This window comes from Thamnophis elegans, chromosome 14, assembly GCF_009769535.1.
Source record: "Thamnophis elegans isolate rThaEle1 chromosome 14, rThaEle1.pri, whole genome shotgun sequence".
Classification (NCBI taxonomy): domain Eukaryota; kingdom Metazoa; phylum Chordata; class Lepidosauria; order Squamata; family Colubridae; genus Thamnophis; species Thamnophis elegans.
In genome coordinates this window covers 25,587,187-25,610,688 of record NC_045554.1, presented here as the reverse complement: position 1 = coordinate 25,610,688, position 23,502 = coordinate 25,587,187, and the positions used below count along the sequence as shown (strand labels likewise).

The window sequence follows — 23,502 nt, the reverse complement described above, 5'->3', positions numbered from 1 at the left end:
GCCTTTGTGAGAAGGGGTTGCTGTTAAGTGCCAGGAAAGACCCTTGAGTGTCTTAATTCCATGTCTTTTCAGGAAGACAGCTCCTCCGGTGACCCCTATGCCCACCCGAATTCTGTAACGCCGCCTTTGCCAACCTTCCCGAGGGTCTCCAATGCCTACGGCTCCTATCAGGATTCCAATATTCCATTTCCCCGAACCTCTGGAGCGAGGTTCTGTGGGGCAGGTGAGTTGAATCTTAACTCTAGGAAGATGGAAAAGAGAAGGACAGTGGCTGGAAGTCCTGTCTCAGCTATCCGTTGCTGGTTTGTTAACAGCTTCTATACAACCAGCAATTGCTCTAATGCAGGGGTGTCAAATTCATGGCCTGAGGGCCAGATGTGTCATCCACTGCCCCCGCCCAATTTAGCGAAGGGGGGGAAGTCTCGATACATCACATGCCACCATGATGACGTGGGTTTGACATCCCAGCTCTAATGCTCCAAGTTCAGGAATCCATAAATTGCCTTCTTCCACAAAATAAAGCATTCCTGAGTCAGCCTGAATTCGGATTACTGCATCTTGTAGTTTCTTTGGCAGTCTTACAGAAATAGCAATAGCGCTTAGACTTATATACCGCTTTATAGTGCTTTACTGCATTCTCTAAGCAGTTTACAGAGTCAACCTATTGGCCCCAACGGTCTGGGGCCTCATTTTACCCACCTCGGAAGGATGGAAGGCTGAGTCAACCTTGAGCCGGTGAGGCTCGAACTGCTGGCAGTTGGCAGAATTAGCCTGCAATACTGCATTCTAACTAATGTGCCACTAATGTTTGGCCAGCACAGTTTCCTGGAATATTCCCCCCCCCTCCCCCAGTCTGGTACCAACCCTGAGATTCCCAAGTCATATAGATCTGCTCCAACTCTGCTTACGTTTGGAGATACTACATGACCAGAGTTTTTGCCTTCTTCTAAAGGCAGTCCTTGACTTATGACCGAATGTAGCAATAGACTTTACAATAGATCCCCCTTCCAAAAGGATTTATGGCCTGGTTTCAAGTTCCAACATTGCCCCCCTCCCCCCCTCCCCATGGCCATGTGATCATATTCTGGGCACTCGGCCACTGTCCCTAATTTGTAGTGTCCTACAGACAAATGACTGTGATTTACAATGGTTTTGCTGGAAACCGACATTTACTTTGAGTTCTGGCAAAAACCAGCACACAGCAAACAGTGGGTTTGTTGTGTTGCCATAACAACCTCCACACAAAAACATCATAAACCTTAGGTGCAACCTACTTTACAGTGGTCCTGACTTACACACTAATTGCCAAGCACAATTACTGTTGTAAATCAAAAACTACTGTATTTTTCGGAGTATAAGACGCACCTAGCTTTTGGGGAGGAAAACAAAGGGGGAAAATCTGCCTCTGCCTCCCAGCAATTTGCCTCCTTCCAACAAACAGCAAACAATACAGACAATATACACTGTTTATAGTGTTACATTTCAGATTATACTTGTATAGATGCTGTTAAAATGGATGTGCTTTCTGGAAGTATAGTTGTTCTCGGCGACATTTAGTGTATAAGACGCACCCAAATTTTCACCCTCTTTAAGGTGGGAAAAGGGGCATCTTATACTCCGAAAAATACAGTACCTTTACTGTTGATGAACAAATCTGGTTCCTTTAAAATAATAAATGGATCATAAATTCCAATTGTCCAAAAATTTCCACATGGAATAATAGCTATTGGGTCTCTCTTTCCATTCGAGGCAAGCTTCTCCAGTGTAGGTTTCTCTTGGTTATTTCAGGCTACCTGGTATACTTCACCAGACCAATGACGATGCACCGTACGGTCTCACCTACTGAACCAACACCGCGGTAAGCATCAAGCATTGGCAGACAGCGACCTTCCCAGATCTTCCCAGCTATAAGAAGACAACACTGACTTCAGTGAAAGAGTCTGGTTGCATCTTTTCCAACCAACCAATTTCATTAAAAGGCATGAGCGTTTGTGAGCTGTGGCTCACAAAAGCTCACTCTTTTTAATTAAATTGGTTCATTAGAGAGAGAGAAAAACGTGACCGGATTTGCAACCCTAACTCTTGTCAAAGTTTTCTCTGGCAATGTGTGCAATCCAGACCCTTTGATTGTGTGTGTAGTCGTAAGCTTTTGCATGGAACAAGATAAAATAGCTAAGTTAAACTTTAACACATTAATAACAATTTACCTCCAGAAGTTGTAAATGCTCCAACACTGAAAGTTTTTAAGAAGAGACTTGGATAATCATTTGTCTGAAGTGGTGTAGGGTTTCCTTCCTGGGCAGGGGGTTGGACTAGAAGACCTCCAAGGTCCCTTCCAACTCTTTTTATTCTATTCTATTTTATATTCTATTCCATTATAATAAAGAATATTCAACACAAAAAGGGACTGCCCTTGACAATCAGTTGCCATGGCCTTCAAACCTGTAAGGCTGCCACTGCAAAAGCAGCTTTGCATTGGGGAATTTGACACAGCAGTGGAAAACCACCCAGTTCCTACCAGAAATACCCTAAGGAATTTTTCTTCCCTTTGTAAAGAATATTTTCCTGCACCAAAGACTATAAATGAGGACAGCTAGTCCTTGACTTACAACCAGTTGCTTAGCAACCATTAGACATTACAACAGACCTCCCAAGAGCTTCTCATGATTCTGGTTCAATTTTTTGGTTCTCACCCAAGAAGCTTCTTCAGCTCTGACTGGATGGTGGGGAAGGGAAGGATTTATATTCCTTGCAGGCAGCTGGTCATTTGCATCCTTTTAGAGGGTCGTTGAGGCCACTTGAAGGTTTATCTGTATTTTCAGGGTCACCTGACTGGTGCAAATGGTTCCTGTAGTCTGCAGTTTTTCCTCTGGAAACCCTTCCCTTCCCCACCATCCAATCGGAGCTGAAGAAGCTTCTTGGATAGGAAGCAAAACATGTTCAAAAGAAAAGACAAGAAAGTCCAGTTACCTCCTGAAAAAGCCCCTTTGGGACAACCATGACCTGGATGGCTGAGAATTTCTACAGGCTTATACCATGGAAGCCGACTCTAATGCCATGGAGGATCTCAGCATGGGGAAGGTGGAAATACTCTGTCAAGGAAAGTGATACTCCAGATGGACATTCATGTCTGAATGTTTGCGGCATTCTGTGTGCATTCAGGATGCTTCAAACCTGTTTTTTTCCCTGCAAAGAAGATTTACCTCAGTCTCCAGGGCAAAGGGGCTGGGTTAATACCCATGTGTTACTCCTCCCATGCCTCGCTTTGGAAACTGACCAGAATTTCTTCCCTTCCATTCAGATCCTTGTCAGCTCTGTCGGCTTACCACAGTGGCCTCATCACACCCATGAAGATCCGTACAGAAAACCCTGGCAACCTGCGGTTGTATGGTGGGAGTCCCACGCGTAGTGAAAAGGAGCAGGTCTCCATCAGTTCCTTCTACTACAAGGAGAGGGTAAGCCCACAGCCCATGAAGCTGCTTGCCCGATACTCTGACTGGTTCAGCAACGCCTGCTGGAATCTTTACTCTTCTAGCTTCCCTTCTGATCCTGAAGGATTCTTCTTCGGTAAGCTGTGCTGGTCAGACAGACAGCAGGCTACTACAGGTGGTCCTCAATTTACAACAGATCACGTAGTGACTGTTCAAAGTTACAACGGCACTGCAAAAAGTGACTGACAGCCATTTTTTGCATCGTTGCAGCGTCCCCCTGGTCACATGATCCAAAATGCACCAATTGGCAACCGGCTCACATTTGTGACAGATGCACTATGCCCAGGGCCAGCTGATCCCCCTTTGTGACTTTCTGATGAACAAAGTCAGTGGGGAAGCCAGATTCACTTAACGGCCGTGTGACTCACTGAACAACGGTAGTGATTCACTTAACCTCTGTGGCAACAAAGGTCATAAAAAACTCACTTAACAAATCTCACTCAGCAACAGAAATTTTGGGCTCAATTGTGGTCGTAAGCCGAGGACCACCTGTAGTCCTCGTTGGGAGTGCTGTTCAGTGCAGTGGCGCTTCCTTATTGGGGTCCAATTGTTAGGCTTTTATTTGCTAGGAAAATTCCATTCTGGGGAGGTCTTGCCCAGGCTTTTCCAGGGTGGGCAGTGCCCGCACTTCTATAGTGATCCCTGTCAACTCTGGGTTTTGGGGCTGTTGGTCAAGAGGGTAGACACACATCTGGCAGGTTTCTCAGCATTGATCCTGCTGGATCCTAATGGCTGGAGAGCACCCTCCATGGCACTTCAGACCATCTCAATGGAAAAGGATGAAACATCTTCCTTGAATAGGTAGAAAACTGCATCCATTGACTTCTTAGACTGAACAGCTCCATTTACTGTCATTATCCTTTAGGTGTCCCTAGACCTGTGATGTCGTGAACTTTTTCGGCACTGAGTGCCCAAACTGGAACGTGCGTGCATGTATGTGCGCTGGAGCATCAGAAACCCAAAGACCAGTTGGTCGGTGCGCACACAGGATTTGATTTTCCAGCACATGCATGCGCGCCGGCCAGCTGGTCTTTCCACGTGCCTGAAGTGCTGGAAACCCATTTTAAGGTGGTTTTCTGGACCACTTTCAGGCTGTTTTCGGGCTGTTTTTAGGCTTTTTTTAGGCTATTTTCAGGCCGTTTTCTGGTGCTTCAGGGTCCTCAAACACCAACCAGAAACCAGAACACCAGCTGGTGACGGCACGCACACCCAGAGAGAGGGCTCTGCGTGCCACTTCTGACACACATGCCATTGGTTCGCTATCACGGCCCTAGACAGTTATTTCAGGCAAAAATTCAGAGAAAATTACATGAAGGTCATTTGTGCAGCAAAGATTCCAGCAATAACTAGCAAGTTATAGCCATCTTAAGAGCTGCAGGACCCTCCTTTAACAGAACTCTTTGCGATAGGACAGAGAGGGGGCCCCAGTCACCTCTCGTGGCTGAGGAAAAAACCCCAGCCTTAAAGTTGAATATCTATGGAGATGTGCAATCATCCAGGTAATAGTGCTTTTTCCAAAAGGCAACTGGACTTCCTTGATTTTATTTTATTTTTTAATATTTTGGTTCTCATCCAAGAAGTTCTTCAGTTCTAACAAACTTGTAAGGAATGGAAGTTAGTTGGAACTGAAGAAGCTTCTTGGATGAGAAGTGAAATGTTTTCAGAGAAAAGAAAACCCCCAATTGTGTCAGGCCTGTCTCGGCTTGGGCGTTTAGGAAAGAAAGACCCACGACTCCATTTTTAGCAAAAGGTACATTTTTACTAAAGCCAAATGGTCACAGCATAAGCAAAGCCAAATCTGAATATTCCCGCGTAAACCCAGTGCTTTTCTCTTTTCCCAGGCCCTTCTCCCCTTTGCCATCCTGTGAATATGTAAATGATATTCAAACAAGGTGTTTTGCTGACAGTTCTAAAGTTTGAGGACTCTTTGGGTGTATTCTGTTCCCATGCCTGTGTCCTTGGATCTTTCAACCATTGTCTCTGGTGGGCACATCTGGCTCCTGACATATGTGCCCCCTGCATCCCCCCCCATCCCCCTTCAAAATGAAGCAGCCCTGGAGCGGTTATGACGGCAGATCTGACAAGTTGCCTTTTAGAAAAAAAAGCACCTTTGAAACACCTTGAAGCTGAGCTGCCCTAAGACAAATGAGGCCCAAAAGGAGTGCAGAAATGTCTTTAGAAATCTGATTTGGGATTTGCTTTAGTTCAGGGGTGGAGAACTATGGCCCCATTAATGACTTGTGGACTTCAACTCACAGAATTCATGGCTGGCTGAGGAATTCTGGGAGTTTTTTTATTTTTTATTAATATTTGTAGGCCGCCCTTTTCCCTGAGGGGACTCAGGGCGGCTCACATAAAATCGGGGAAGGGGAATACAGACATTAAGATAAGACATATAATAAAATAGTAAACAACATACATTCATCATTCGGGAGGGGAACTATCCTTGTCCCCAGGCCTGACGGGCGAGCCAGTTCTTCAAGGCTGTGCGGAAGGCCTGGACGGTGGCGAGGGTGCGAATCTCTACGGGGAGCTCGTTCCAAAGGGTCGGGGCTACTACTGAGAAGGCCCTCCTCCTTGTAGTTGCCAGCCGACACTGGCTGGCCGATGGTATACGGAGGAGGCCTAATCTATGTGATCTTATTGGTCGCAGGGATGTAATTGAAGTTGAAGTCCACAAGTCATTAAAGGGCCATAATTCCCCACCTCTGCTTTAGCTGATGATGCAAGGGGCCTGTTGGAGGCATGGAAGACATTGGTAAAAGCTGGCAGCTTTGTCCAGACGCCATCTTCTGCGACAGAAATGTCTCGAGGTGTGGGGTGCAGTATTTGAGATAATTTACTATACTCCTGTAATCATTGTAGTGTGTTGAGCATCTGCTGGATGCTGAAGGAAACCTTCAGCTCTACATTCAGTCCTTGACTTCAGCCCTGGCACCTCGGCTGCCATTTAAAAAGGCCACCCTGTGCCATTACACAAGGGACGCCATCTTACCTACTTAACTTATTCTATTGACAAACCACTTTGCCTTACCTAAGGCTGGTCTGGGCTGCACAAGGCCTTTGTTCTTGAAGCAGGTTGGGAGAATACTCCTCCATGGCCTCCACAGCCTCCAAAAACTGTATAAAAGCACACCTGTTCTCACCTGATTTCTGGATGCTCTGGAGGAATGCAAAGATGCAACCCCGTTCTCACATGGCCTCTGCACTCTCAAAAAATCATGCCAAAGCAGAGTCTTTTCTCACACTTATTTTCAGAGGTCCCGGAGGCCATGTGAGTGCATGGACCTCTTGCACAACTGCACAAAACCAGGCTGAGAACAGTGGTAGAGTGTTTGGTGAACATAGGCATGTCTCCCAAAGTGCTGTGGCATGTCAGCTTTGATACACAGGTCACAGGTTTGAAATGACCGCGCCCAGGCAGCATGAAAATGTAGGGAATTGCAGAAGCTGAGGATTCCATGCAGCTCCACCCATAGGCTCTTCAGTTAACCAACCTACTCCTAATGCGATCTTGCTCACTGACAACTTGAAGGGGTGTGAACTTCCAATTCTCATCATTTAGTGGGTTTTTTGACACCCCTTCAAGTTGCCACCGTTGGGAAACACTGGCCTAATCTGGTAGTCACGGAGAGACTGGACTGCCATCTGTCAAAAATGGTGTAGGGTCTGCTGGGGGGGGGAGAGGGGTTGGACTAGATGGCATACACCAGTGATGGCTAAGCTTTTTCCCATCGCGTGCCCAAAGTGGGGGGAGCACAAGGGGGTTATGTGCAGGCATGCCCACGCCCATAATGCTACCCCCACCCCCACTTTTGGCTCGCAATGGCCCCTTTTTTCACCCTCCCCAGGCTCCAGAGGCTTTCTAGGAGCCTGGGGAGGGCGAAAACGCCCTCCCCCGCCCCTCCTTAGGCCCTCCGGGGGCTTCAGGGCGAAAACCGCCCCTACGGGCAAACCAGAAGTCCGTTCCAAACTTCTGGTTTGTGTGTTGGGTTGTTTTTCACCCTCCAGAGGCTTCAGGGAAGTCTCTGGAGGGCGAAAAACAGTCTTAGAAGAAGCCCCAAGTCAGCTGGCCAGTGCACACATGCGCGCTGGAGCTTACAGGGCAACGCCTCGCGTGTCCTAAGAAATGGCTACGCTTGCTACCTGTAGCACGAGTGCCGTAGGTTTGCCATCATGGACGTACAGGGGCCCTTCCAGCTCTATTAATCTGTATCTGTATCTGAACTCCACTTAAGCATGGAAAGGAAGATAGTAGCTCGTCTTCTGATTTGTTTATTTGTCCATCTGATCATTACTTCTGTTGCCTGAAGTGGTCTGGAAACACACCTTTGCTTGCTTCTGACTATACCTGCCTTCTAAGATTCTTTGGAGAGATGGCTTGGCTGGGAACACACAGCACTGGAACCGGGGAGGGGGGAGGGGGTGCATCCTGAGCGGAGCTGTGGCCCGGCCGGCAAATTCAGAGCCACAGTGATTAGCGAGCAGGACTACTAACTCCAAACTTCGTCGAGAACGAGCCCTCTCAATATCATCACCTGAAACAGGAATGAAACTCCTGATTGTACCACTTTAGAACGGGGATGGTGTTTTTAAATAGTCACACACGAGCCTCTGACACAGAATGAATCCTGCATACTGTAGCTAGTTGCTGGCTGAGAGAGAGGCATCTTGTGGGGTGGGGGCCATAGCCCGGAATTCCTCTCTTTCGGTCACAGATGTCCTACAGGTGGTCTTTCATAGCCCTGTGCATGTTTTTCTTAACTACCTGGAGGCAACTCCTAATGGCCTGTCGTAAGTTCTGATTCCTTAAGAGTGCAAGGAGGTCACAGATGAACTTGCAGGAAAAAAAAAGTCTAATTTAGACTTAGCAGCTCTTCTTTCTCGATTTCCTGCCAAGAGAAAACTAAACTACTGTATTTTTCGGAGTATAAGACACACCTTTTCCTGCTCTAAAAGAGCATGGAAATGTTGGCGGATCTTGTACACCGAATACAGCCATTTTTGGCTTCCTGAAGCCCCGCCCCCTCATCACATTTTTGCAGAAAAAGGCGTTTTTGCCTTCCCCCAGCCCCAAGAAGCTCTCTGTGTCAGGTTTCCTAAAGATGCCCTAATTGATTCATGAGTATTGAGTCGAGTTTCATTACAAAACTAGTCATTTATTAGGAACATCATCTTAGGCAGGATCTTTTCGCAGTCAGGTCTAAGCTTTGTTTGAGTTATAGCTGACCTTTTTACCCCTGTTCCTTCCCTCCCCTCAGTCTGTGTCATAAATCACATTCCCCTATGAGGTGCACCCCTCCCAAGCCTGCTGCAGTAATCTGAGATCTGACTTTAGCCAACAGTATGTGTGAAATGCACTCCCCCTCCCTTTCTCTCACTATGGCAACATTGGGAGTTGACACTGCAGGCGTCACCCAAATGTTTGGAGGGGATCAGTTTTTGGGTACCGTATTTTTCGGACTATAAGATGCACCAAGATGTTGAAGAGGTAAGTAAGAAAAAAAAGATTTTGTCCTCTCCGGCCCCCAGGAGCACTCTGCAGGCTTCATCAGGGCTGGGGGAAAGCAACAACACCTCAATTTTTACGAAAAACAACCCATTTTCTGCCCGTTTTTCACAAAACGGGCATTTTTGCCTTCCCCCAGCCTTGATGAAGCCTGCGGAGTGCTCCTGGGGGCCAGAGAGGACAAAACCTTTTTTTTCTTACTTGCCTCTTCGAAATCCTGGTGCGTCTTATACACCGGTGCGTCTTATAGTCCAAAAAATACAGTGCCCCAAAACTGATCCCCTCCGAACATTTGGGTGGATTGCAGTTCCCTCCTTTCCATCGGTAGGTCTGCTCCATTTTTACGGGTTGCGAGTAACGCAGACTGTTGCCTCTCAAAAAATGTCTCTGGCATTTTGCAGGCAAAAAGAGGGTCCCTTTTTTGCCTGCAACCTGGGACAGTGGACCATAAGGGGATGCATTGGGGAGGGGGGGCAACCCTGTGGGTGTTTGCTTCCTTGCAAAAGAAGAGCATTTGGGGAATGTTTCCAGCTGGTCATGTTTTAAAGCTGCCCCTTTTTTTGCTCCTCTGCAGCTTTGGGGCCTTCCAAGTCCTTTAAAAACCAGAGTTTCTCAGCTGCATGTTCTTTTCTTCCTTTTCTCTTGTTTTCTCCACGGCTCTCCTCCTCCTCCTCCTCCTTCCCTTCTTCCGGGCGTAACATTCTCATGCACAGATGCCTCCTTGCTCTGCCAGACGGCGTTGGTCCATACAAGCGATTAACGACTTCCCGGTACTGTGTGCTGTGTACCTGCCACCCCTTGGCTAACTCTGTCTGCTCCTCCCGGGCCCAAGAATAACCCGCCACTTGGTCGGCTTTGTATAACCTAGAGGGCAGAAGCTCGGCTTGGGGCTGGGTGGGAGGGAGGGAAACCAGGTTTGTGTAATGCTGGTCTTAAATAGGAAGGTGGGTCTTCTAAGGCCATGTTTCTCAACCGCAGCAATTTTAAGAGGTATTTCAACTCCCAGAATTCCTTAGCCAGACATACTTTAAGATGTAGGGACTTCAACTCCCAGAATTCCTTAGCCAAAGTTATTTTAGGGTGGATAACTTTAACTCCCAGAATTCCTTAGTCAGAGATACTTTAGGATGGATAACTTCAACTCCCAGAATTCCTTAGTCAGAGATACTGTAGGATGCATGGACTTCAACTCCCAGAATTCCTTAGCCAGACATACTTTAGGATGGATAGACTTCAACTCCCAGAATTCCTTAGCCAGAGATGCTTTACGATGTATGGACTTCAACTCCCAGAATTCCTTAGCTATACATAGTGTAGAACAGGAGTATCAAATTTGATTTCATCAAGGGCCACATCAGGGTTGTGTTTGACCTTGGGGGGAGGGGGCTGGGGGGAGCTGTGGCCATAATGGGTGTGGCCAGCTCAACCTCACTCATGTCGGGGGTGCCTGTGGTGGCCCGAGCACTCTGCCAGCTCTGTTTTCGGCTGCGATGGCCAGCCAAAATAGAGCTTGTGTGTGGCCCTCTCAGGCTCTTTTTTCGCTAGCAGAGGCAGCCCGGGCCAATCCTTCACTGTTTCCAGGGCAGCCCTGCGGGCCAGATCTAAGCACCCTGCAGGCCGCATCCAGCCCCTGGGCCTTCAGTTTGACACCCCTGCATTAGAATGTATGGATTTCACCTCCCAGAATTCCTTAGCCAGCCGTGCGGGCGAGGGAATTCTGGGTGTTGACCCCACACTTTAAAACCTGCTGAAGACCAGATGCATCTTTAGGGGCAGTAGGCATCCTTAAACAATAAAAATGACCGGAGGTTCACTTGGAACCGCGTCCATCAAGCTAGAAAGTGGAACTTAGCCTGTGAGGTTAAAGCAGGGGTGCCCAAACTTGGCAACTTTAAGACTTGTGGACTTCAACTCCCAGCATAGCATAGCTGGCTGGGGAATTCTGGGAGTTGAAGTCCACAGTCTTAAAGTTCCCAGTTTGGACACCTGGGTTAAAGGGGAGCAGTTATCATCTTCTGACAGTTTCATGACTGGCTGCAACTGCAAGGCAAGCATTTTGTGCCAATGTATAGAACAAGCTTTTGGTACTTGCAAATTGATCCCCTGGGAACCTGGCTGTTAAGGAATCTGGCTTCCCCCTTGATTTTGCTTGTCAGAAGGTCGCAAAAGGGGATGACGCAACCCTGGGAAACAGCGAGGGTCATAAGTGTGAAGCAGTTGCCAAGCCGCTGGATTTTTGATCACATGACCATGGGGATGTTGCAAAGGTCGTAGGTATGAAAAATGGTCATAACTCACATTTTTCAGTGCCGTTGTAACTGAACGGTCACTAAATGAACCCTTGTAAGTCGAGGACTACCTGTAGTTAGAAACAACGGTGGGGGACCACGAAGCTGAAGAAGGGCTTCCTTCCCTCCAGAGTATGGTATCACCTGTAGTCCTTGATTTACAACCATTCATTTAGTGATCGTTCGAAGGTGCAATGAAAAAAGTGAAAAGTATAAGATGCACCAAGATTTTGAAGAGGCAAATTTAAAAAGAAGGTTTTGCACTCTGCAGACCTCCCAGAAATGGCCCGTTCTTCGCAAAAATGGGCCTGTTTTTCATCAAAAAAAGGGCATGCATAGCCTTTAGGAGGCTTATAGAAGGGCTGGGGCGGGGGAATGAGCAAAAAACGAACCCTTTTTGCTCATTTCTGCCCTCCCCAGCCCCTAGAAACCTCTGCAACCTGTGCTATGCACAGCCATTTTTGCAAAGAGGGTGGCGTTTCAATGCTGTATTCAGTGTATAAGACGCACCCAGATTTTCACCCTCTTTTTTTGAGGGGAAAAAGGTGCGTCTTATACTCTGAAAAATATGGTAACTATGACCATTGCAATGTCCCCAGATCACGTGATCCCCTTTGGCGACCTCCAAACAAGCGAAGTCAATGGGCAACCTAGATTTACTTAACAACCCTGTTACTAACAACAATTGCAGTGATTTGCTTTACATCTGTGACCCCCAAAGGTCATAACATGAGGCAAAACTCACAACAGCTGTCTCGCTTAGCAACAGAACTTTTGGACTCAATTATGGCCATAGGTCTGTTTGCAATTTTTTTTTTTTAAAGAACATTTAGGCTGGTAAAGACTTAGGCTAGCAAAAAGACAGAATGGTGGCCTGGGAACTGCCTGGGTGGAATCTCAAGTGATCAAATTCAAGACAAGGTAGTATAAGCGCTGCCTTTTCTACACAACTGCCATCTGAGATTCTGATTCTGCCATGGGATACGGTGGTTCAGTGGCTAAGACACTGAGCTTGTCAATCAGAAAGGTTGGCAGTTCGGCAGTTCGAATCCCTAACACTGCATAACCGAGTGAGCTCCCGTTACTTGTCCCAGCTTCTGCCAACCTAGCAGTTCGAAAGCATGTAAAAATGCAAGTAGAAAAATAGGGACCACCTTTGGTGGGAAGGGAATAGAGTTTCGTGTGCCTTTGGTGTTGAGTCATGCCGGCCACATGACCACGGAGATGTCTTTGGACAGTGCTGGCTCTTCGGCTTTGAAACGGAGATGAGCAACGCCCCCTAGAGTCAGGAAAGACTAGCACGCATGTGTGAGGGGAAAGGGAACCTGCCATACTTAATTCAATCGTTGTTGTTAAAGCAATTTAGGTTTCCTGCTTGCAATTGCAATTCCTCATTGGGGAGATACCTGATGCAACTTAGACGTTCCAGATGTGGCAAAACAGGATCTTTGGCTATTTTAAGAGTGGGACTCCAGCGCCTTTGGAGTTGGAGTGTATAATTCCCTCTGAGAAGACCCTTTGCAAAGTCTGCATGCTTGAGTCATTCATGTGGAACCCTAAATTCAGAAAATTGGTGATTTTACAGCGGGCCCAAATGTTGATTACTGACGTCCAATTTCTTGAAAGGGAGAGCGGTTTTCCATGTGGAGTGGTGTTTGGATTTTATTTTGCTAATTGTTTTCAGTGTGGTAGTGGCACCCAAGTTAATATCCTTCTTAGAATTTTATCACGCAAATTTCTTAATCTCATGGGAGTAACACATATATCGTATTTTTCAGAGTATAAGACGCACCCTTTTCCACTAAGGGTGAAAAATCTGGGGGCTGGGGGCTGGGGAGGGCAAAAACGAGCAGAAAACAGGCCGGGTTTTGGCCCATTTTTACCCTCTCCCCTCCAGCTTCCAGGAGCACTCTACAAGCCTCCCAAAGCCTATGCATGCCCTATTTTTTGCAAAAAAACGGGCCCGTTTTTGCAAAAAAATTATCATTTATTGCTTGTTTCTTCCCCCCCCCCGCCCCCAGGAATACTTAGCAGACCTCTCAAATTCTCTGCACGCCCTGTTGTTGCAAAAAAAAAAATTTTTTTTTAATTTACCTCTTCAAAATCTTGGTGCGTCTTATACTCTGGTGCATCTTATAGTCCGAAAAATATGGTATGTGGGATTCACACAACACCCTTAACTCCACTTTGGGGTTTTCTAAAGTACAATTCATGCAAGATGGTATACCCCAGGGGTCCCAAACCCCTCTAGGTCATAGCCCACTACCAGGTCTTGAGTCGTTTGGAACTGGGCCACAGAAGTGGTGGGTGAGTGCACATGTGCGCATCCCTACTTGCACAAGCAGTGGGCATTCGCATGCACGAACAATCCATTTGAACAAGCAGCGGGCACATTTGCTCACCTCTTGCACAATTGGAGCTGCATGTGTACTTGCCTGCCTCTCGAACAGAACCACCCTTGCTGGTCCGCAAAATCAGAAATGTTGGGGAACTCCTGTATACCCAAACAACTGAACAGCATGTTGAAGCACAAAGTGTCCTTCCATTTTAGTCTAGTTGGTCTTGTTCTATCCCTCTCGCCACATTTCTGGCTCCCAGATAGATAAATCATCATCATCTTTTAAAGACCCTATAATCCCTTGCAGGGTGGAGTCTTGGGCAACTGTATGGAGCTGAGTGTTTACTGGCCGGATGCCCTTCCTGTTGCCAGAGCGGAGTTCTACTCTACTCAGCAGATATATTCTCAAGTGTGCCCAGAGAGAGAGACATAACTGCATCTACCTAGGATCGAACTCACAGCTTCTTGATTATGAGACGAGAGCTCCACCTCTAGGCCACCAGACCACTCTGGCCCCCCAGATAGAGGATGGCTTTGAAACCTAGGTCCCTCTTCCTCTGAGATGTTCCCCATGCAAGGTACAGTATTTCGGGAATTAGTGCTTCCACCGAAAAGGGGTGATCATACCTGGAACCATCAACAGGTTCAACATAAACAAACAACTATCCAAACTGAGAATAACTTAAATCACTTTCCTATGGAAAACTGGGTGAAAGAGAAGATGGATTATATTATCCTGATGTCAGGGTTCCAAATATCATTCAGAATTAAATCAGAGTCCAAGGCAGAGCTATCCTTTTTTTTTTTTTTTTTAATTAAATGTTTTTTAGTTTTAGTTTAAAACGGGTACAACATCTTTCTTAATATATCAATCAATTACAGATAATACAAAAAAAGACAAAAACAACAATCAGAAAAACAAAACAAAACACAGGTGTCTATTATGAAAAAAAAAGAAGTATATCAACTGGTTACAACATGTTTTGGTGCTTCTCTTCCGTTAGCTCATATTAATTCAGATATCTTAACTCGAATATTTACCATATCAACATCATTATACCTCCAGTTTTAATTATTATGGTTATTTAAACATCCTTCATCCTTAGCTATGCTAAGGAATTAGTCCATAACACATGCTGGCAGTTCATTTACTTATTTGTAAAATCCTCTATTATCATCAAATCCTCATATTCTATTTTAGTTAAACATCCATAATATTCAATTATATCATATATCATAACATTTTCCCAGTATTGATTAACATTTGATTGTATGGATTTTATTTAGTTTTTTAATAGTGCTAATTATTATAGTTAATACTCTTTATGTATAATCTAAAGATATTTTCTCATATCCAATTGTTAGTTATCATATCAACTCCACATTATATACATTACTATCAATATCAATTATTATTCAGCAATATCTGTTACACGAAGAAGCAATTAGATTTAACTAGTTTTCAATTATATTCATCAATCTATCAGCCAGTTCCAAATTATATATATTGCTATCCATATCAGTCATTATTCAGCTATATCTATTACAAATTGAAGTAATCCGATCTAGCTAATTTTAAATTGTATTGTCCCATCTGTCAGCCTGTGTCCCTCCAACGAGATTTCCTCCGTCCGATAGCCATTCGTTGGATAAATTTACCAAATGTTTCCATAAGCAAATCCAAACAAAAATATTTCGGCACCTTTGGATTCTGAATGTCGGTGATGAAGTAATAACGTTGTCCTAGGCTTATAAAATTTCCCAAATTAACTTTAATTCTCAAGGGTGGATTCTCCATTCCTCCTGCGCACTGTCTCTTTAAATGAATCGTCTTTATAACTTCCCCCCTCCTTTCTTCCTCTGAGATAGACCAGACACCATTTCTCACATTTTCCATTTGTGTTTCAGGAACATTTAAGCATTCAACGATCTCAGTTTTAACTTCATATTTTAGAATCAATTGATCCAGTTTTCTTTCCAGTTTTTGGTAAGAGTCAAAGAGTCCTCTACACGCAGAGAAAAGAGTCTGAAATGAAATCTTAGAGGTATTTTGGGACGCCATGATGTGTCGTAGTTAAAATAGAAGCTCTCTTTTTTTTCCTTACAGGCTTCGAAGCACTTTTTTTTTTTTAGTCTCTTACAGGCTGTCAATCTTATCTAGTTGTAAACAGAACTAGATAGTAAAGTAATAAAAATGTCGAATCGTGACGGGCTAATTAGTAGGAGATAAGTTTTACGATCCACTTAGGGAGATTCAGAGGGGGGAGGATGTCGCGGAGTTTCTTGAAGCATTTAAAAAGTAAAGTAACCACCAGTCATAAATCCATTAGAAAGAGCCAATTCGCCGCTAAATCTTCCTGTTCTTTGGATTCAGTTAGCTTAATTTTTTAACACGAACAGTCTCTCTTGGATAATAAAATCAGCTTACCAGATGACATCACTTCTTCCATTCTTAGGGGCAACCTGCAGTTTCAGTTAGCACGCAGCTAATCCAAAAAGGAATTGGCACGAGGAGTTAATACCCCCCCCCCAGAGATTTGCGGATATCTCTGGGGTCCTGGGTCCCTCCCCACCTTCACTGTCGTCTCCGGGACAGCTAGGGTTCAAAGAACCCGTCCAAAAATCCTTTGGTATAGAGGAATTTCAGGAGTAGCCTAAAACTCCATCTTCTCACTGCTAAGCCCCGCCTTCTCGGCAGAGCTATCCTTAAAGTTCCAATTTAATAAGACAGACAGGTTGGCACAAACTGTGGAATCCCAAACCTAAAAGCTTCCTGGGATTCCACCCGGTTGAAAGTTCAAAACCTTGCCCCCACACCTACAAGTCCATCATATGGTCTAACCTTCGTCTGCCACGCTAGCATTTCCACCCATCTAGATCCAGTCAGGTGCAGAGGTGCGGAGACAAAAGATGACCTTGGGCTTCTAGAAAGGAATGTTCTATTATGACAACAATACATTCTACAGTTCTACTCTTTACTATTCCCCCTCCCAATTACTACACTAATGAAACAGCATAGTAAAATAATAGAGAGTGTGTCAGGCCAAAGATCCTAAAAGGAATATGACTGCAGGCCTGACACCTGTGATCAGTCCTGGAGGAATCTTCTGGAAGCCTCTTCCTTCCAGTCTGAAGTGGGACAATCATAGGATTAGAATCCTTGTCTGTCCCTCTTGCTGCTATTGACCTGTGACCTATCCTAGCTAGTAGGACAGTTAATAGAGCCGAGATAGCACAGTGGTTAGAGTGCAGTACTGCAGGCTACTTCAGCTGACTGCTAGTTGCAGTTCGGCAGTTCAAATCCCACCAAGCTCCAGGTTGACCCAGCCTTCCATCTTTCTGAGGTGGGTAAAATGGGGATCCAAATTGTTGGGGGCAAATAGGCTGATTCTGTAAACTGCTTAGAGAGGGCTGGAAAGCACTGTGAAGCGGTATATAAGTCTTAAGTGCTATTGCTGTTGCTAATAGTTAGGGTCCTATTTAGCAGAGAGATTTTCACTCTTCGCTGTGAGGGTGTAGAGCTAATGCCCTTTTCTCCCTACAATGGGCTTGGAATAGAAGTGGCAGCAGGTGTGAAATCCAGAAGGTTCTGGAGAAACTGGAGCAGAAATTTTGAGTAGTTCGGAGAACCGGCAAATGCCACCTCTGGCTGATCCCAGAATGGGGAGGGAATGGAGGTTTCCCAGTATCCTTCCCCTGCCATGCGCACCAGGCCATGCCCACAGAACTGGTAGTAAAAAAAATCGAATTTCACCAGTGGCAGTAATGGCAGAGGTGGTTTTCTGCTCCGGCGAGCGATCTGGAGTACACAGGGGTCATTAGCCAGAAGTGGGAACGAGATAGTGGGCTGTATCTCTGCTGTGTCAATCACTCTGACCTTGGAGGAAGTGGCTAAGCCCGTAAACAATTGTTTATGCAACCCTCTCCTTGTTTTGGGATGTTCCACCTGGTGAAAATTGACGGCATTCGTCGTACTCCTTAACTCTTAAAGCCTTTTGGGGGGCCAAACTTGTTTCCTTAAAGCAGGGGTGTCCAAACTTGGGAACTTTTAAGATTTGTGGACTTCAACTCCCAGAATTCCCCAGCCAGCCTGAGGAATTCTGGGAGTTGAAGTCCACAAGTCTTAAAAGTTCCCAAGTTTGGACACCCCTGCCTTAAAGCCTCTGCCGGAAACTTCTCAGTTACAAGTGCACTCCGGTCCAGAAAAGACTGTGCCAATTTCCTTCCCCATCCAAACTGGCCAAGGGGCATCCTAGTCTTTTCATCTCTTTGCTTGCCGCTCCAAGAAGTTGTGGGCAGCGGGAGGACCTGGTATGGGACCTGCTCTGCTGATTGTGTGAAGATCCCCTCGGGTGCTACAAAAAAAACCCCCAGTGGCTTATTCTTGGGCTGGCTCCTTGTCTCAATCCACAATTCTGTTGCTCTGGCTGTCCCTTTGCGTGAGAACATCCCGTGGCCTGGGCTGAGATCTCCAGTGTGCTTTTGAAATGCATCCCTCTCCTGGCGTCCCTTTCCCGATGCTAACCATCGCAAGGAGTCTGGTAGCACTTTTTCTGCCTAACTGTTTTCCTAAAAAGGGGCGATCTTCTAAGATAAAATTGGTTGGTTAGAGAAGGGACTACCAGAGGCCTGATGATTTGCCTACCTAAACTAACACAGTTCTCTTCCTGCAACCTTCCTGATTGTAGAAGATGAGGCAGCTCAAGTTTGCTGAAGTTTGGGCTTCCCCGGAGCCTTTAGATCCTTTGGATATTGGTGCCCTTGCCCATCTTGCTCTATCTGCCCTCCTTGCCAGGCTAGAAAATTGCTGGCCAATGAGGTCTGGGCGCTGCCACAAAATTACCGTATTTACTAGAAAATGGATGTTTCTGGCTGCATTAAGAGGCCAGTAGCTTCCCACCTTTGAATGTGATGTCTGCAGAGCAGCTAAAAGTGCTAAACGTTGTAATGGAGAACGCAAACAGTTTTAGGATTTCAAGAAATGTGACTTTAATATTCAAGAAACGCTTGGAGAAAGAATTTTAGGGGATAAATAGGAGGAAAAATCTACTCCCACCGTTGCTGCATTGTGGTTTTTTAAATGTTTTTTAAAGTTTAATATCTCCAATTCCAAGCATCTAATTAAATATGTGATAATAGGCTTCATAGCTATGATTTCTTTTCACTTTTAATTAAAGGTGAAAGTTTGTATGTGATACTTCATGAAATTCTGAGTGTGGATTTACTCTGTGGAGCCTTGAGGCCACTTTAACCTCCAATATGTTTTTTTTCTTTTTAAAGGATTTAGAGGATTTTCTGAGAATACAAGTAACAGTGCAAATTTCCTTTTCTGATCTTCCTGTCAACTTCCTGTCGATTATCTTCAGCCACTTGAAGTATGGAAGGACTTGTCAGGCAGAACAGGAGTTCAGAATGAGAAATCTATGCAAGCATATATGATTTGCAAAAGAAGGTGAAAATTGCCAATTTTGCTTCATGCTCTCACTCTCTTTTAAGCATAGAACACTCATCCGCCTGCACATTCAGAAACCAGGCGGCATAGGTGAGAGGACTGTAGCATCTAACGAATCCCTGCCAATGTCCATAAGGGGCACGTGAGAATTTCAGCTGCATAAATGCACAAGAGGAGGCATGAGCCCTGACCACCGCATCACTCCATGTGACTTCCTCCTGTGAGGTCATACTGATGGCTGACCTTCTAACTTTTCACAGCAGGAAACTTCTCCAAAGACCACAAATCCCAAATAGGTCAGCACTCTCCTATAACCAGCCAGACGTTGGAAGTGGCTTGGTGACATTTTAAACATTCTTTACCATGTTGGAAACAAGCTTTGCATGTAAATCCAGGAACTTCAAGGTGTTCTGTGCCTGCATGCATTCTTAAATGCCTGCAGCAAACATTTCCACATAACAGTGGAACCTGGGAAATGTACCAAATCCTCATCTTGAATGCAAATTCCATGCACAGACAGGGGTGTCAAGCTGGTGGCCTGCAGGCCACGCCACTCCAGCTTCACAAGGGGGAAAAAACATCACAAAATGCCATGTGACGGCAACATGATGCCACGAATTTCACACCCATGATCTAAAGGGTTTGATTCCAAATCTTACAACAAGACTTTAGGGTGCAACACCCTAAAGCTAGGAATAAGAGCCACCTGGCCTCCTGTTTGCAACTCCTTCAGTACCTGCAAAATTACACTGCCAAAATGTACTGGCAAATCTACCAAATCTGGGGAATGAGGTTGCAGGTCTCCTCACTCCATATAAGGCAGGGGTCCCCAAACTTGGCAATTTTAAGACTTATGGAGTTCAAATCCCAGAATTCCCCAGCCAGCAGAATTTTGGAAGTTGAAGTCCAGAAGTCTTAAAGTGGCCAAGTTTGAAGACCTCTGATATAAGGGATTGTTGTTCTGGGCCACATTTTGTTGACTTTTTGCAGGTTTTTAAAGGCGGTTGGACGCAATTGTTATTCCCATTCTTGCCTACTGCTGTGCAAAATAAATACATGAATAACTTTTAGTCTTTGGGAAATACGTTGATTCTTTGGGGAGGTTTATCCTGTTATAATAGGGACGCGGTGGCTCAGTGGCTAAGATGCTGAGCTTGTCGATCAGAAAGGTCAGCAGTTCGAATCCCTAGCACTGTGTAACAGAATGAGCTCCCATTACTTGTCCCAGCTTCTGCCAACCTAGCAGTTCGAAAGCACATAAAAATGCAAGTAGGAAAATAGGGACCACCTTTGGTGGGAAGGGAATAGCGTTCTGTGCGCCTTTGGCATTTAGTCATGCCGGCCATATGACTATGGAGACATCTTCGGACAGCACTGGCTCTTCGGTTTTGAAACGGAGATGAGCACCTCCCCCTGGAGTCGGGAACGACTAGCACATATGTGCGAGGGGAACCTTTACCTTTATCCTGTTATAAGGCATATATCTACTTTCCCCTGCAAATTAGATGTCAAAACTATTAGATCCCACAGAACTTGTGGCTAAATTGCTACCATTCCTCCTACTCTGCCTGCATTCCCTTCCCCCTTAGGGGTTCTTGGAACTGATCTAATAATATGGGAAATCTAGCCAATGAGTAAAATGACCAGCCGATCCCATCTTTGAAGCTCTTAGCTGCAACCCCAAATAAAGAAGCTTGTTCGTGTGTGATGCTGCTTCTCATTTCTCCTGCCAGCTTGCATTGCTGTATCCTTCGAATTTGCAGAAAGCTGCTTTCCTCTTTCTTTCCATCCTCTTTCTGATGCACGCAATAGACCCGCTTTTTCCTGTTCAGTAGGAATTCTGGGAATGACAATCCCTGCACAGTTGATTATTCCAAGGCAGGAAAGGTTGCATTGTGTCTTCCCTGGACAAACTCACCTTTGGCTACTGGAAGGTTAATCCTTTCCTGCAGTCTCTCCAGAGGTGCTCTTGTTCTTTGAGGAGGGCTATAGCTTGAAGGTGCTGCACATGCTTTGCATGGAGAAGGTCAGTCCTGGATGTTTTTTTTTTTTTAGGGGTGTGTGTTTGTGTGTGAAAAACCCGTCTTAGGCAACCTGCTGCTAACTGGACTGTGGTGTGACTCTGTTTAAGGTTCTTGTGTTCCTGCTTCAGCATCCTTCTGTAGGCCTCCTCCCTCCCCAAAGCCCTTCCCTCTGTTGCTGCTCTTGTCGTGACCGCCTTTACTGAAGCCTCAGTATAGTAGCTGCTCTTTGGTGGCTAAGTAGGGCAGAGTCTGGAGAGATCCTTTGGTTCCCAAAGTTCTCCCGTCCTTGAAAGATGTTGCACTGCATCATCTTTCATCCCTGACAGACCTCTCTCCGCCTGCAGAAGTCCAGGAGATGGAAGAGCAAGCGTGAGGGGACCGAGACCGGCAGCCGGCCCATCAAAGCAGCTGGCAAAGTCATCATCCAGGACATCTCCTGCCTGCTCCCTGTCCATAAATCCTTAGGGGAGATGTATATGTGAGTACCTGTTCAATTTGCCTCACACCATGGTGGAGTGGCAGTTCGAATGCGGTATTGCAGGCTGAGTCTGCTCACTGCCAGGAGTTCGATCCTGACTGGTTCAAGGTTGACTCAGCCTTCCAAATATATATTCTGGGATAAAATGGAATGAAGGCTGTAAAACACTGTGAAGCAGTATATAATAACTGCTGTTGTTATCGCTATTGTTACTTTTGGAGAGAGGCAGGCCCGGCCACCTCATCCTAGTGGGAAGAAAAGGGGAATCACAGGGGGATTGTACTCTGAAATTTAGGGGTGCCAAGAATTTATCTACCTGAGGACCAAGCATTTGGCTTCTGCTCAGAAGATTGACTTCTTAAAGTGCCCTATAGCCACCCAAAAGCAAAGGCCTAGGGAAGAACAACACAAAGCTCCCTTCTTGGATTGGCACATGTTGCCCATCCTTACAGAAATCCTCTCCCCTTTTCGTTTTATTATAAATTTTCAACAAACAGCTTGCCTGGCAGTCCCTGATGTTACTGATAGGCTGTGCCCATGAGATAAGCCATAATGCATCTTACATGAACAAGAATTGACTGGACTCACTCAGAGGTTAAGGTTCCCCTCGCACATATGTGCTGGTGGTTCCTGACTCCAGGGGGCGGTGCTCATCTCCATTTCACTCCCCTAGGTTGGTTTTGGTTTTGGTTTTCAATAGAGTCGGTCAGTGATGGCAAACCTTTTTGGCACCGAGTGTCCAAACTGGAACGTGCGTGCATGCGTGTGCGCCAGAGCGCCAGAAACCCCAAACCCAGCTGGCCGGTGCGCATGTGCGCCCTGGCCAGCTGGTCTTCGGGTTTCCAGCACCCACATGCACGCTGGCCAGCTTGCCTTTGTGCATCCCGGAGGACCAGAAATCCGAAGGCTACCTGGCCAGCACGCACATGCCTGTTTTTGGCCATTTTTGGGACCTGTTTTTTTTTTGGCCCAAAATAGCCGTAAAACGGTCCACAAAAGTCCCGAAAACACCCCCCAAAATGGGCTCAAAACAGCCAGATAAATGGCCTGTTTTTAGCCATTTTCTGGTGCCTGCAAAGACCAGCTGCCTGATGCACATATGCATGCCAGAAACCAGAAGAGCAGCTGGCGATGGCGCGTGTGCCCACAGAGAGCTCTGCATGCCATAGGTTTGCCCTCATGGGACTAGGTGCTGGAAAATGAAGGTTCTCCACCTGGCACCTGGGAGTTCTGCAGAGGAGAACATCCCTCAGCCACTCCTCTTCTTTTTCAGACTAAACGTGGTGGATATTCAGGAGACCTGCCAGAAGAACGCTGCCTCAGCCTTGACAGTGGGACGCCGAGACCTCTTGCAGGTGCTGCTTCTTCTCCATCATTCTACAGCAGGAGTCCCCAATCCCTGGGGTGCGACTGTGCAAGAGGCAGGCGAACGCACGCAGCTCCATTTTTGCAAATGGTGGGGACTCACAAACGCACGTGAAGCTCCACAAATGGAGCTTCACGTACGCGCGCGAGTCCCCACTGCTCACAAAAATAGAGCTGCACGCGCACACATCTGCCATTTACATGGAGCCATTTCCTCTCCCTCCTCCCCACTAGTCCGCAAAGCCAGAAAGGTTGGGGACCCCTGCTGTACAGGACTGCCTGGAGACCCCCTACAGCTGAGAGGGGGAGGTGTCACTGAAACAGGAGACCATGGTTTAAAAGAAAAGTCCCTTCTCCCTCACCTCTTCCTCCTACCTCCCACCCAGAGCCCTCACCTCCTGGGTTTTTTGCTCTTCTCAGACTCCCCTGCCTTCCAGCCCCAGCTTCCCCTTGCAAGGAGCTTGTCCAATTCGGGGATTTGAGAACAGAGATGGATAGAACATTTACTTCCTTCTCCCCCCCTCCCTCCGTGGTTCTTAAGTGAAACACTGCAATCA

The 23,502-nt window shown here is 46.1% G+C and overlaps 1 protein-coding gene across 4 annotated transcripts in view; it reads left to right on the top strand.

Moving 5' to 3' along the window:
- Nucleotides 1-23,502, top strand: part of WDR59 (WD repeat domain 59) — a 78,677-nt gene that overhangs the window by 38,661 nt on the left and 16,514 nt on the right. For all 4 annotated transcript variants that reach the window (XR_004256487.1, XM_032230890.1, XM_032230889.1 and 1 more), the window contains exons 16-20: nucleotides 73-223; nucleotides 1,789-1,858; nucleotides 3,302-3,455; nucleotides 21,447-21,580; nucleotides 22,854-22,935. Coding sequence is in view for 3 of the 4 variants with exons in the window: in XM_032230890.1 (XP_032086781.1) it covers nucleotides 73-223; nucleotides 1,789-1,858; nucleotides 3,302-3,455; nucleotides 21,447-21,580; nucleotides 22,854-22,935 (591 nt within the window). In the remaining variant the exon portion in view is untranslated. The remainder of the gene's footprint in view (nucleotides 1-72; nucleotides 224-1,788; nucleotides 1,859-3,301; nucleotides 3,456-21,446; nucleotides 21,581-22,853; nucleotides 22,936-23,502) is intronic.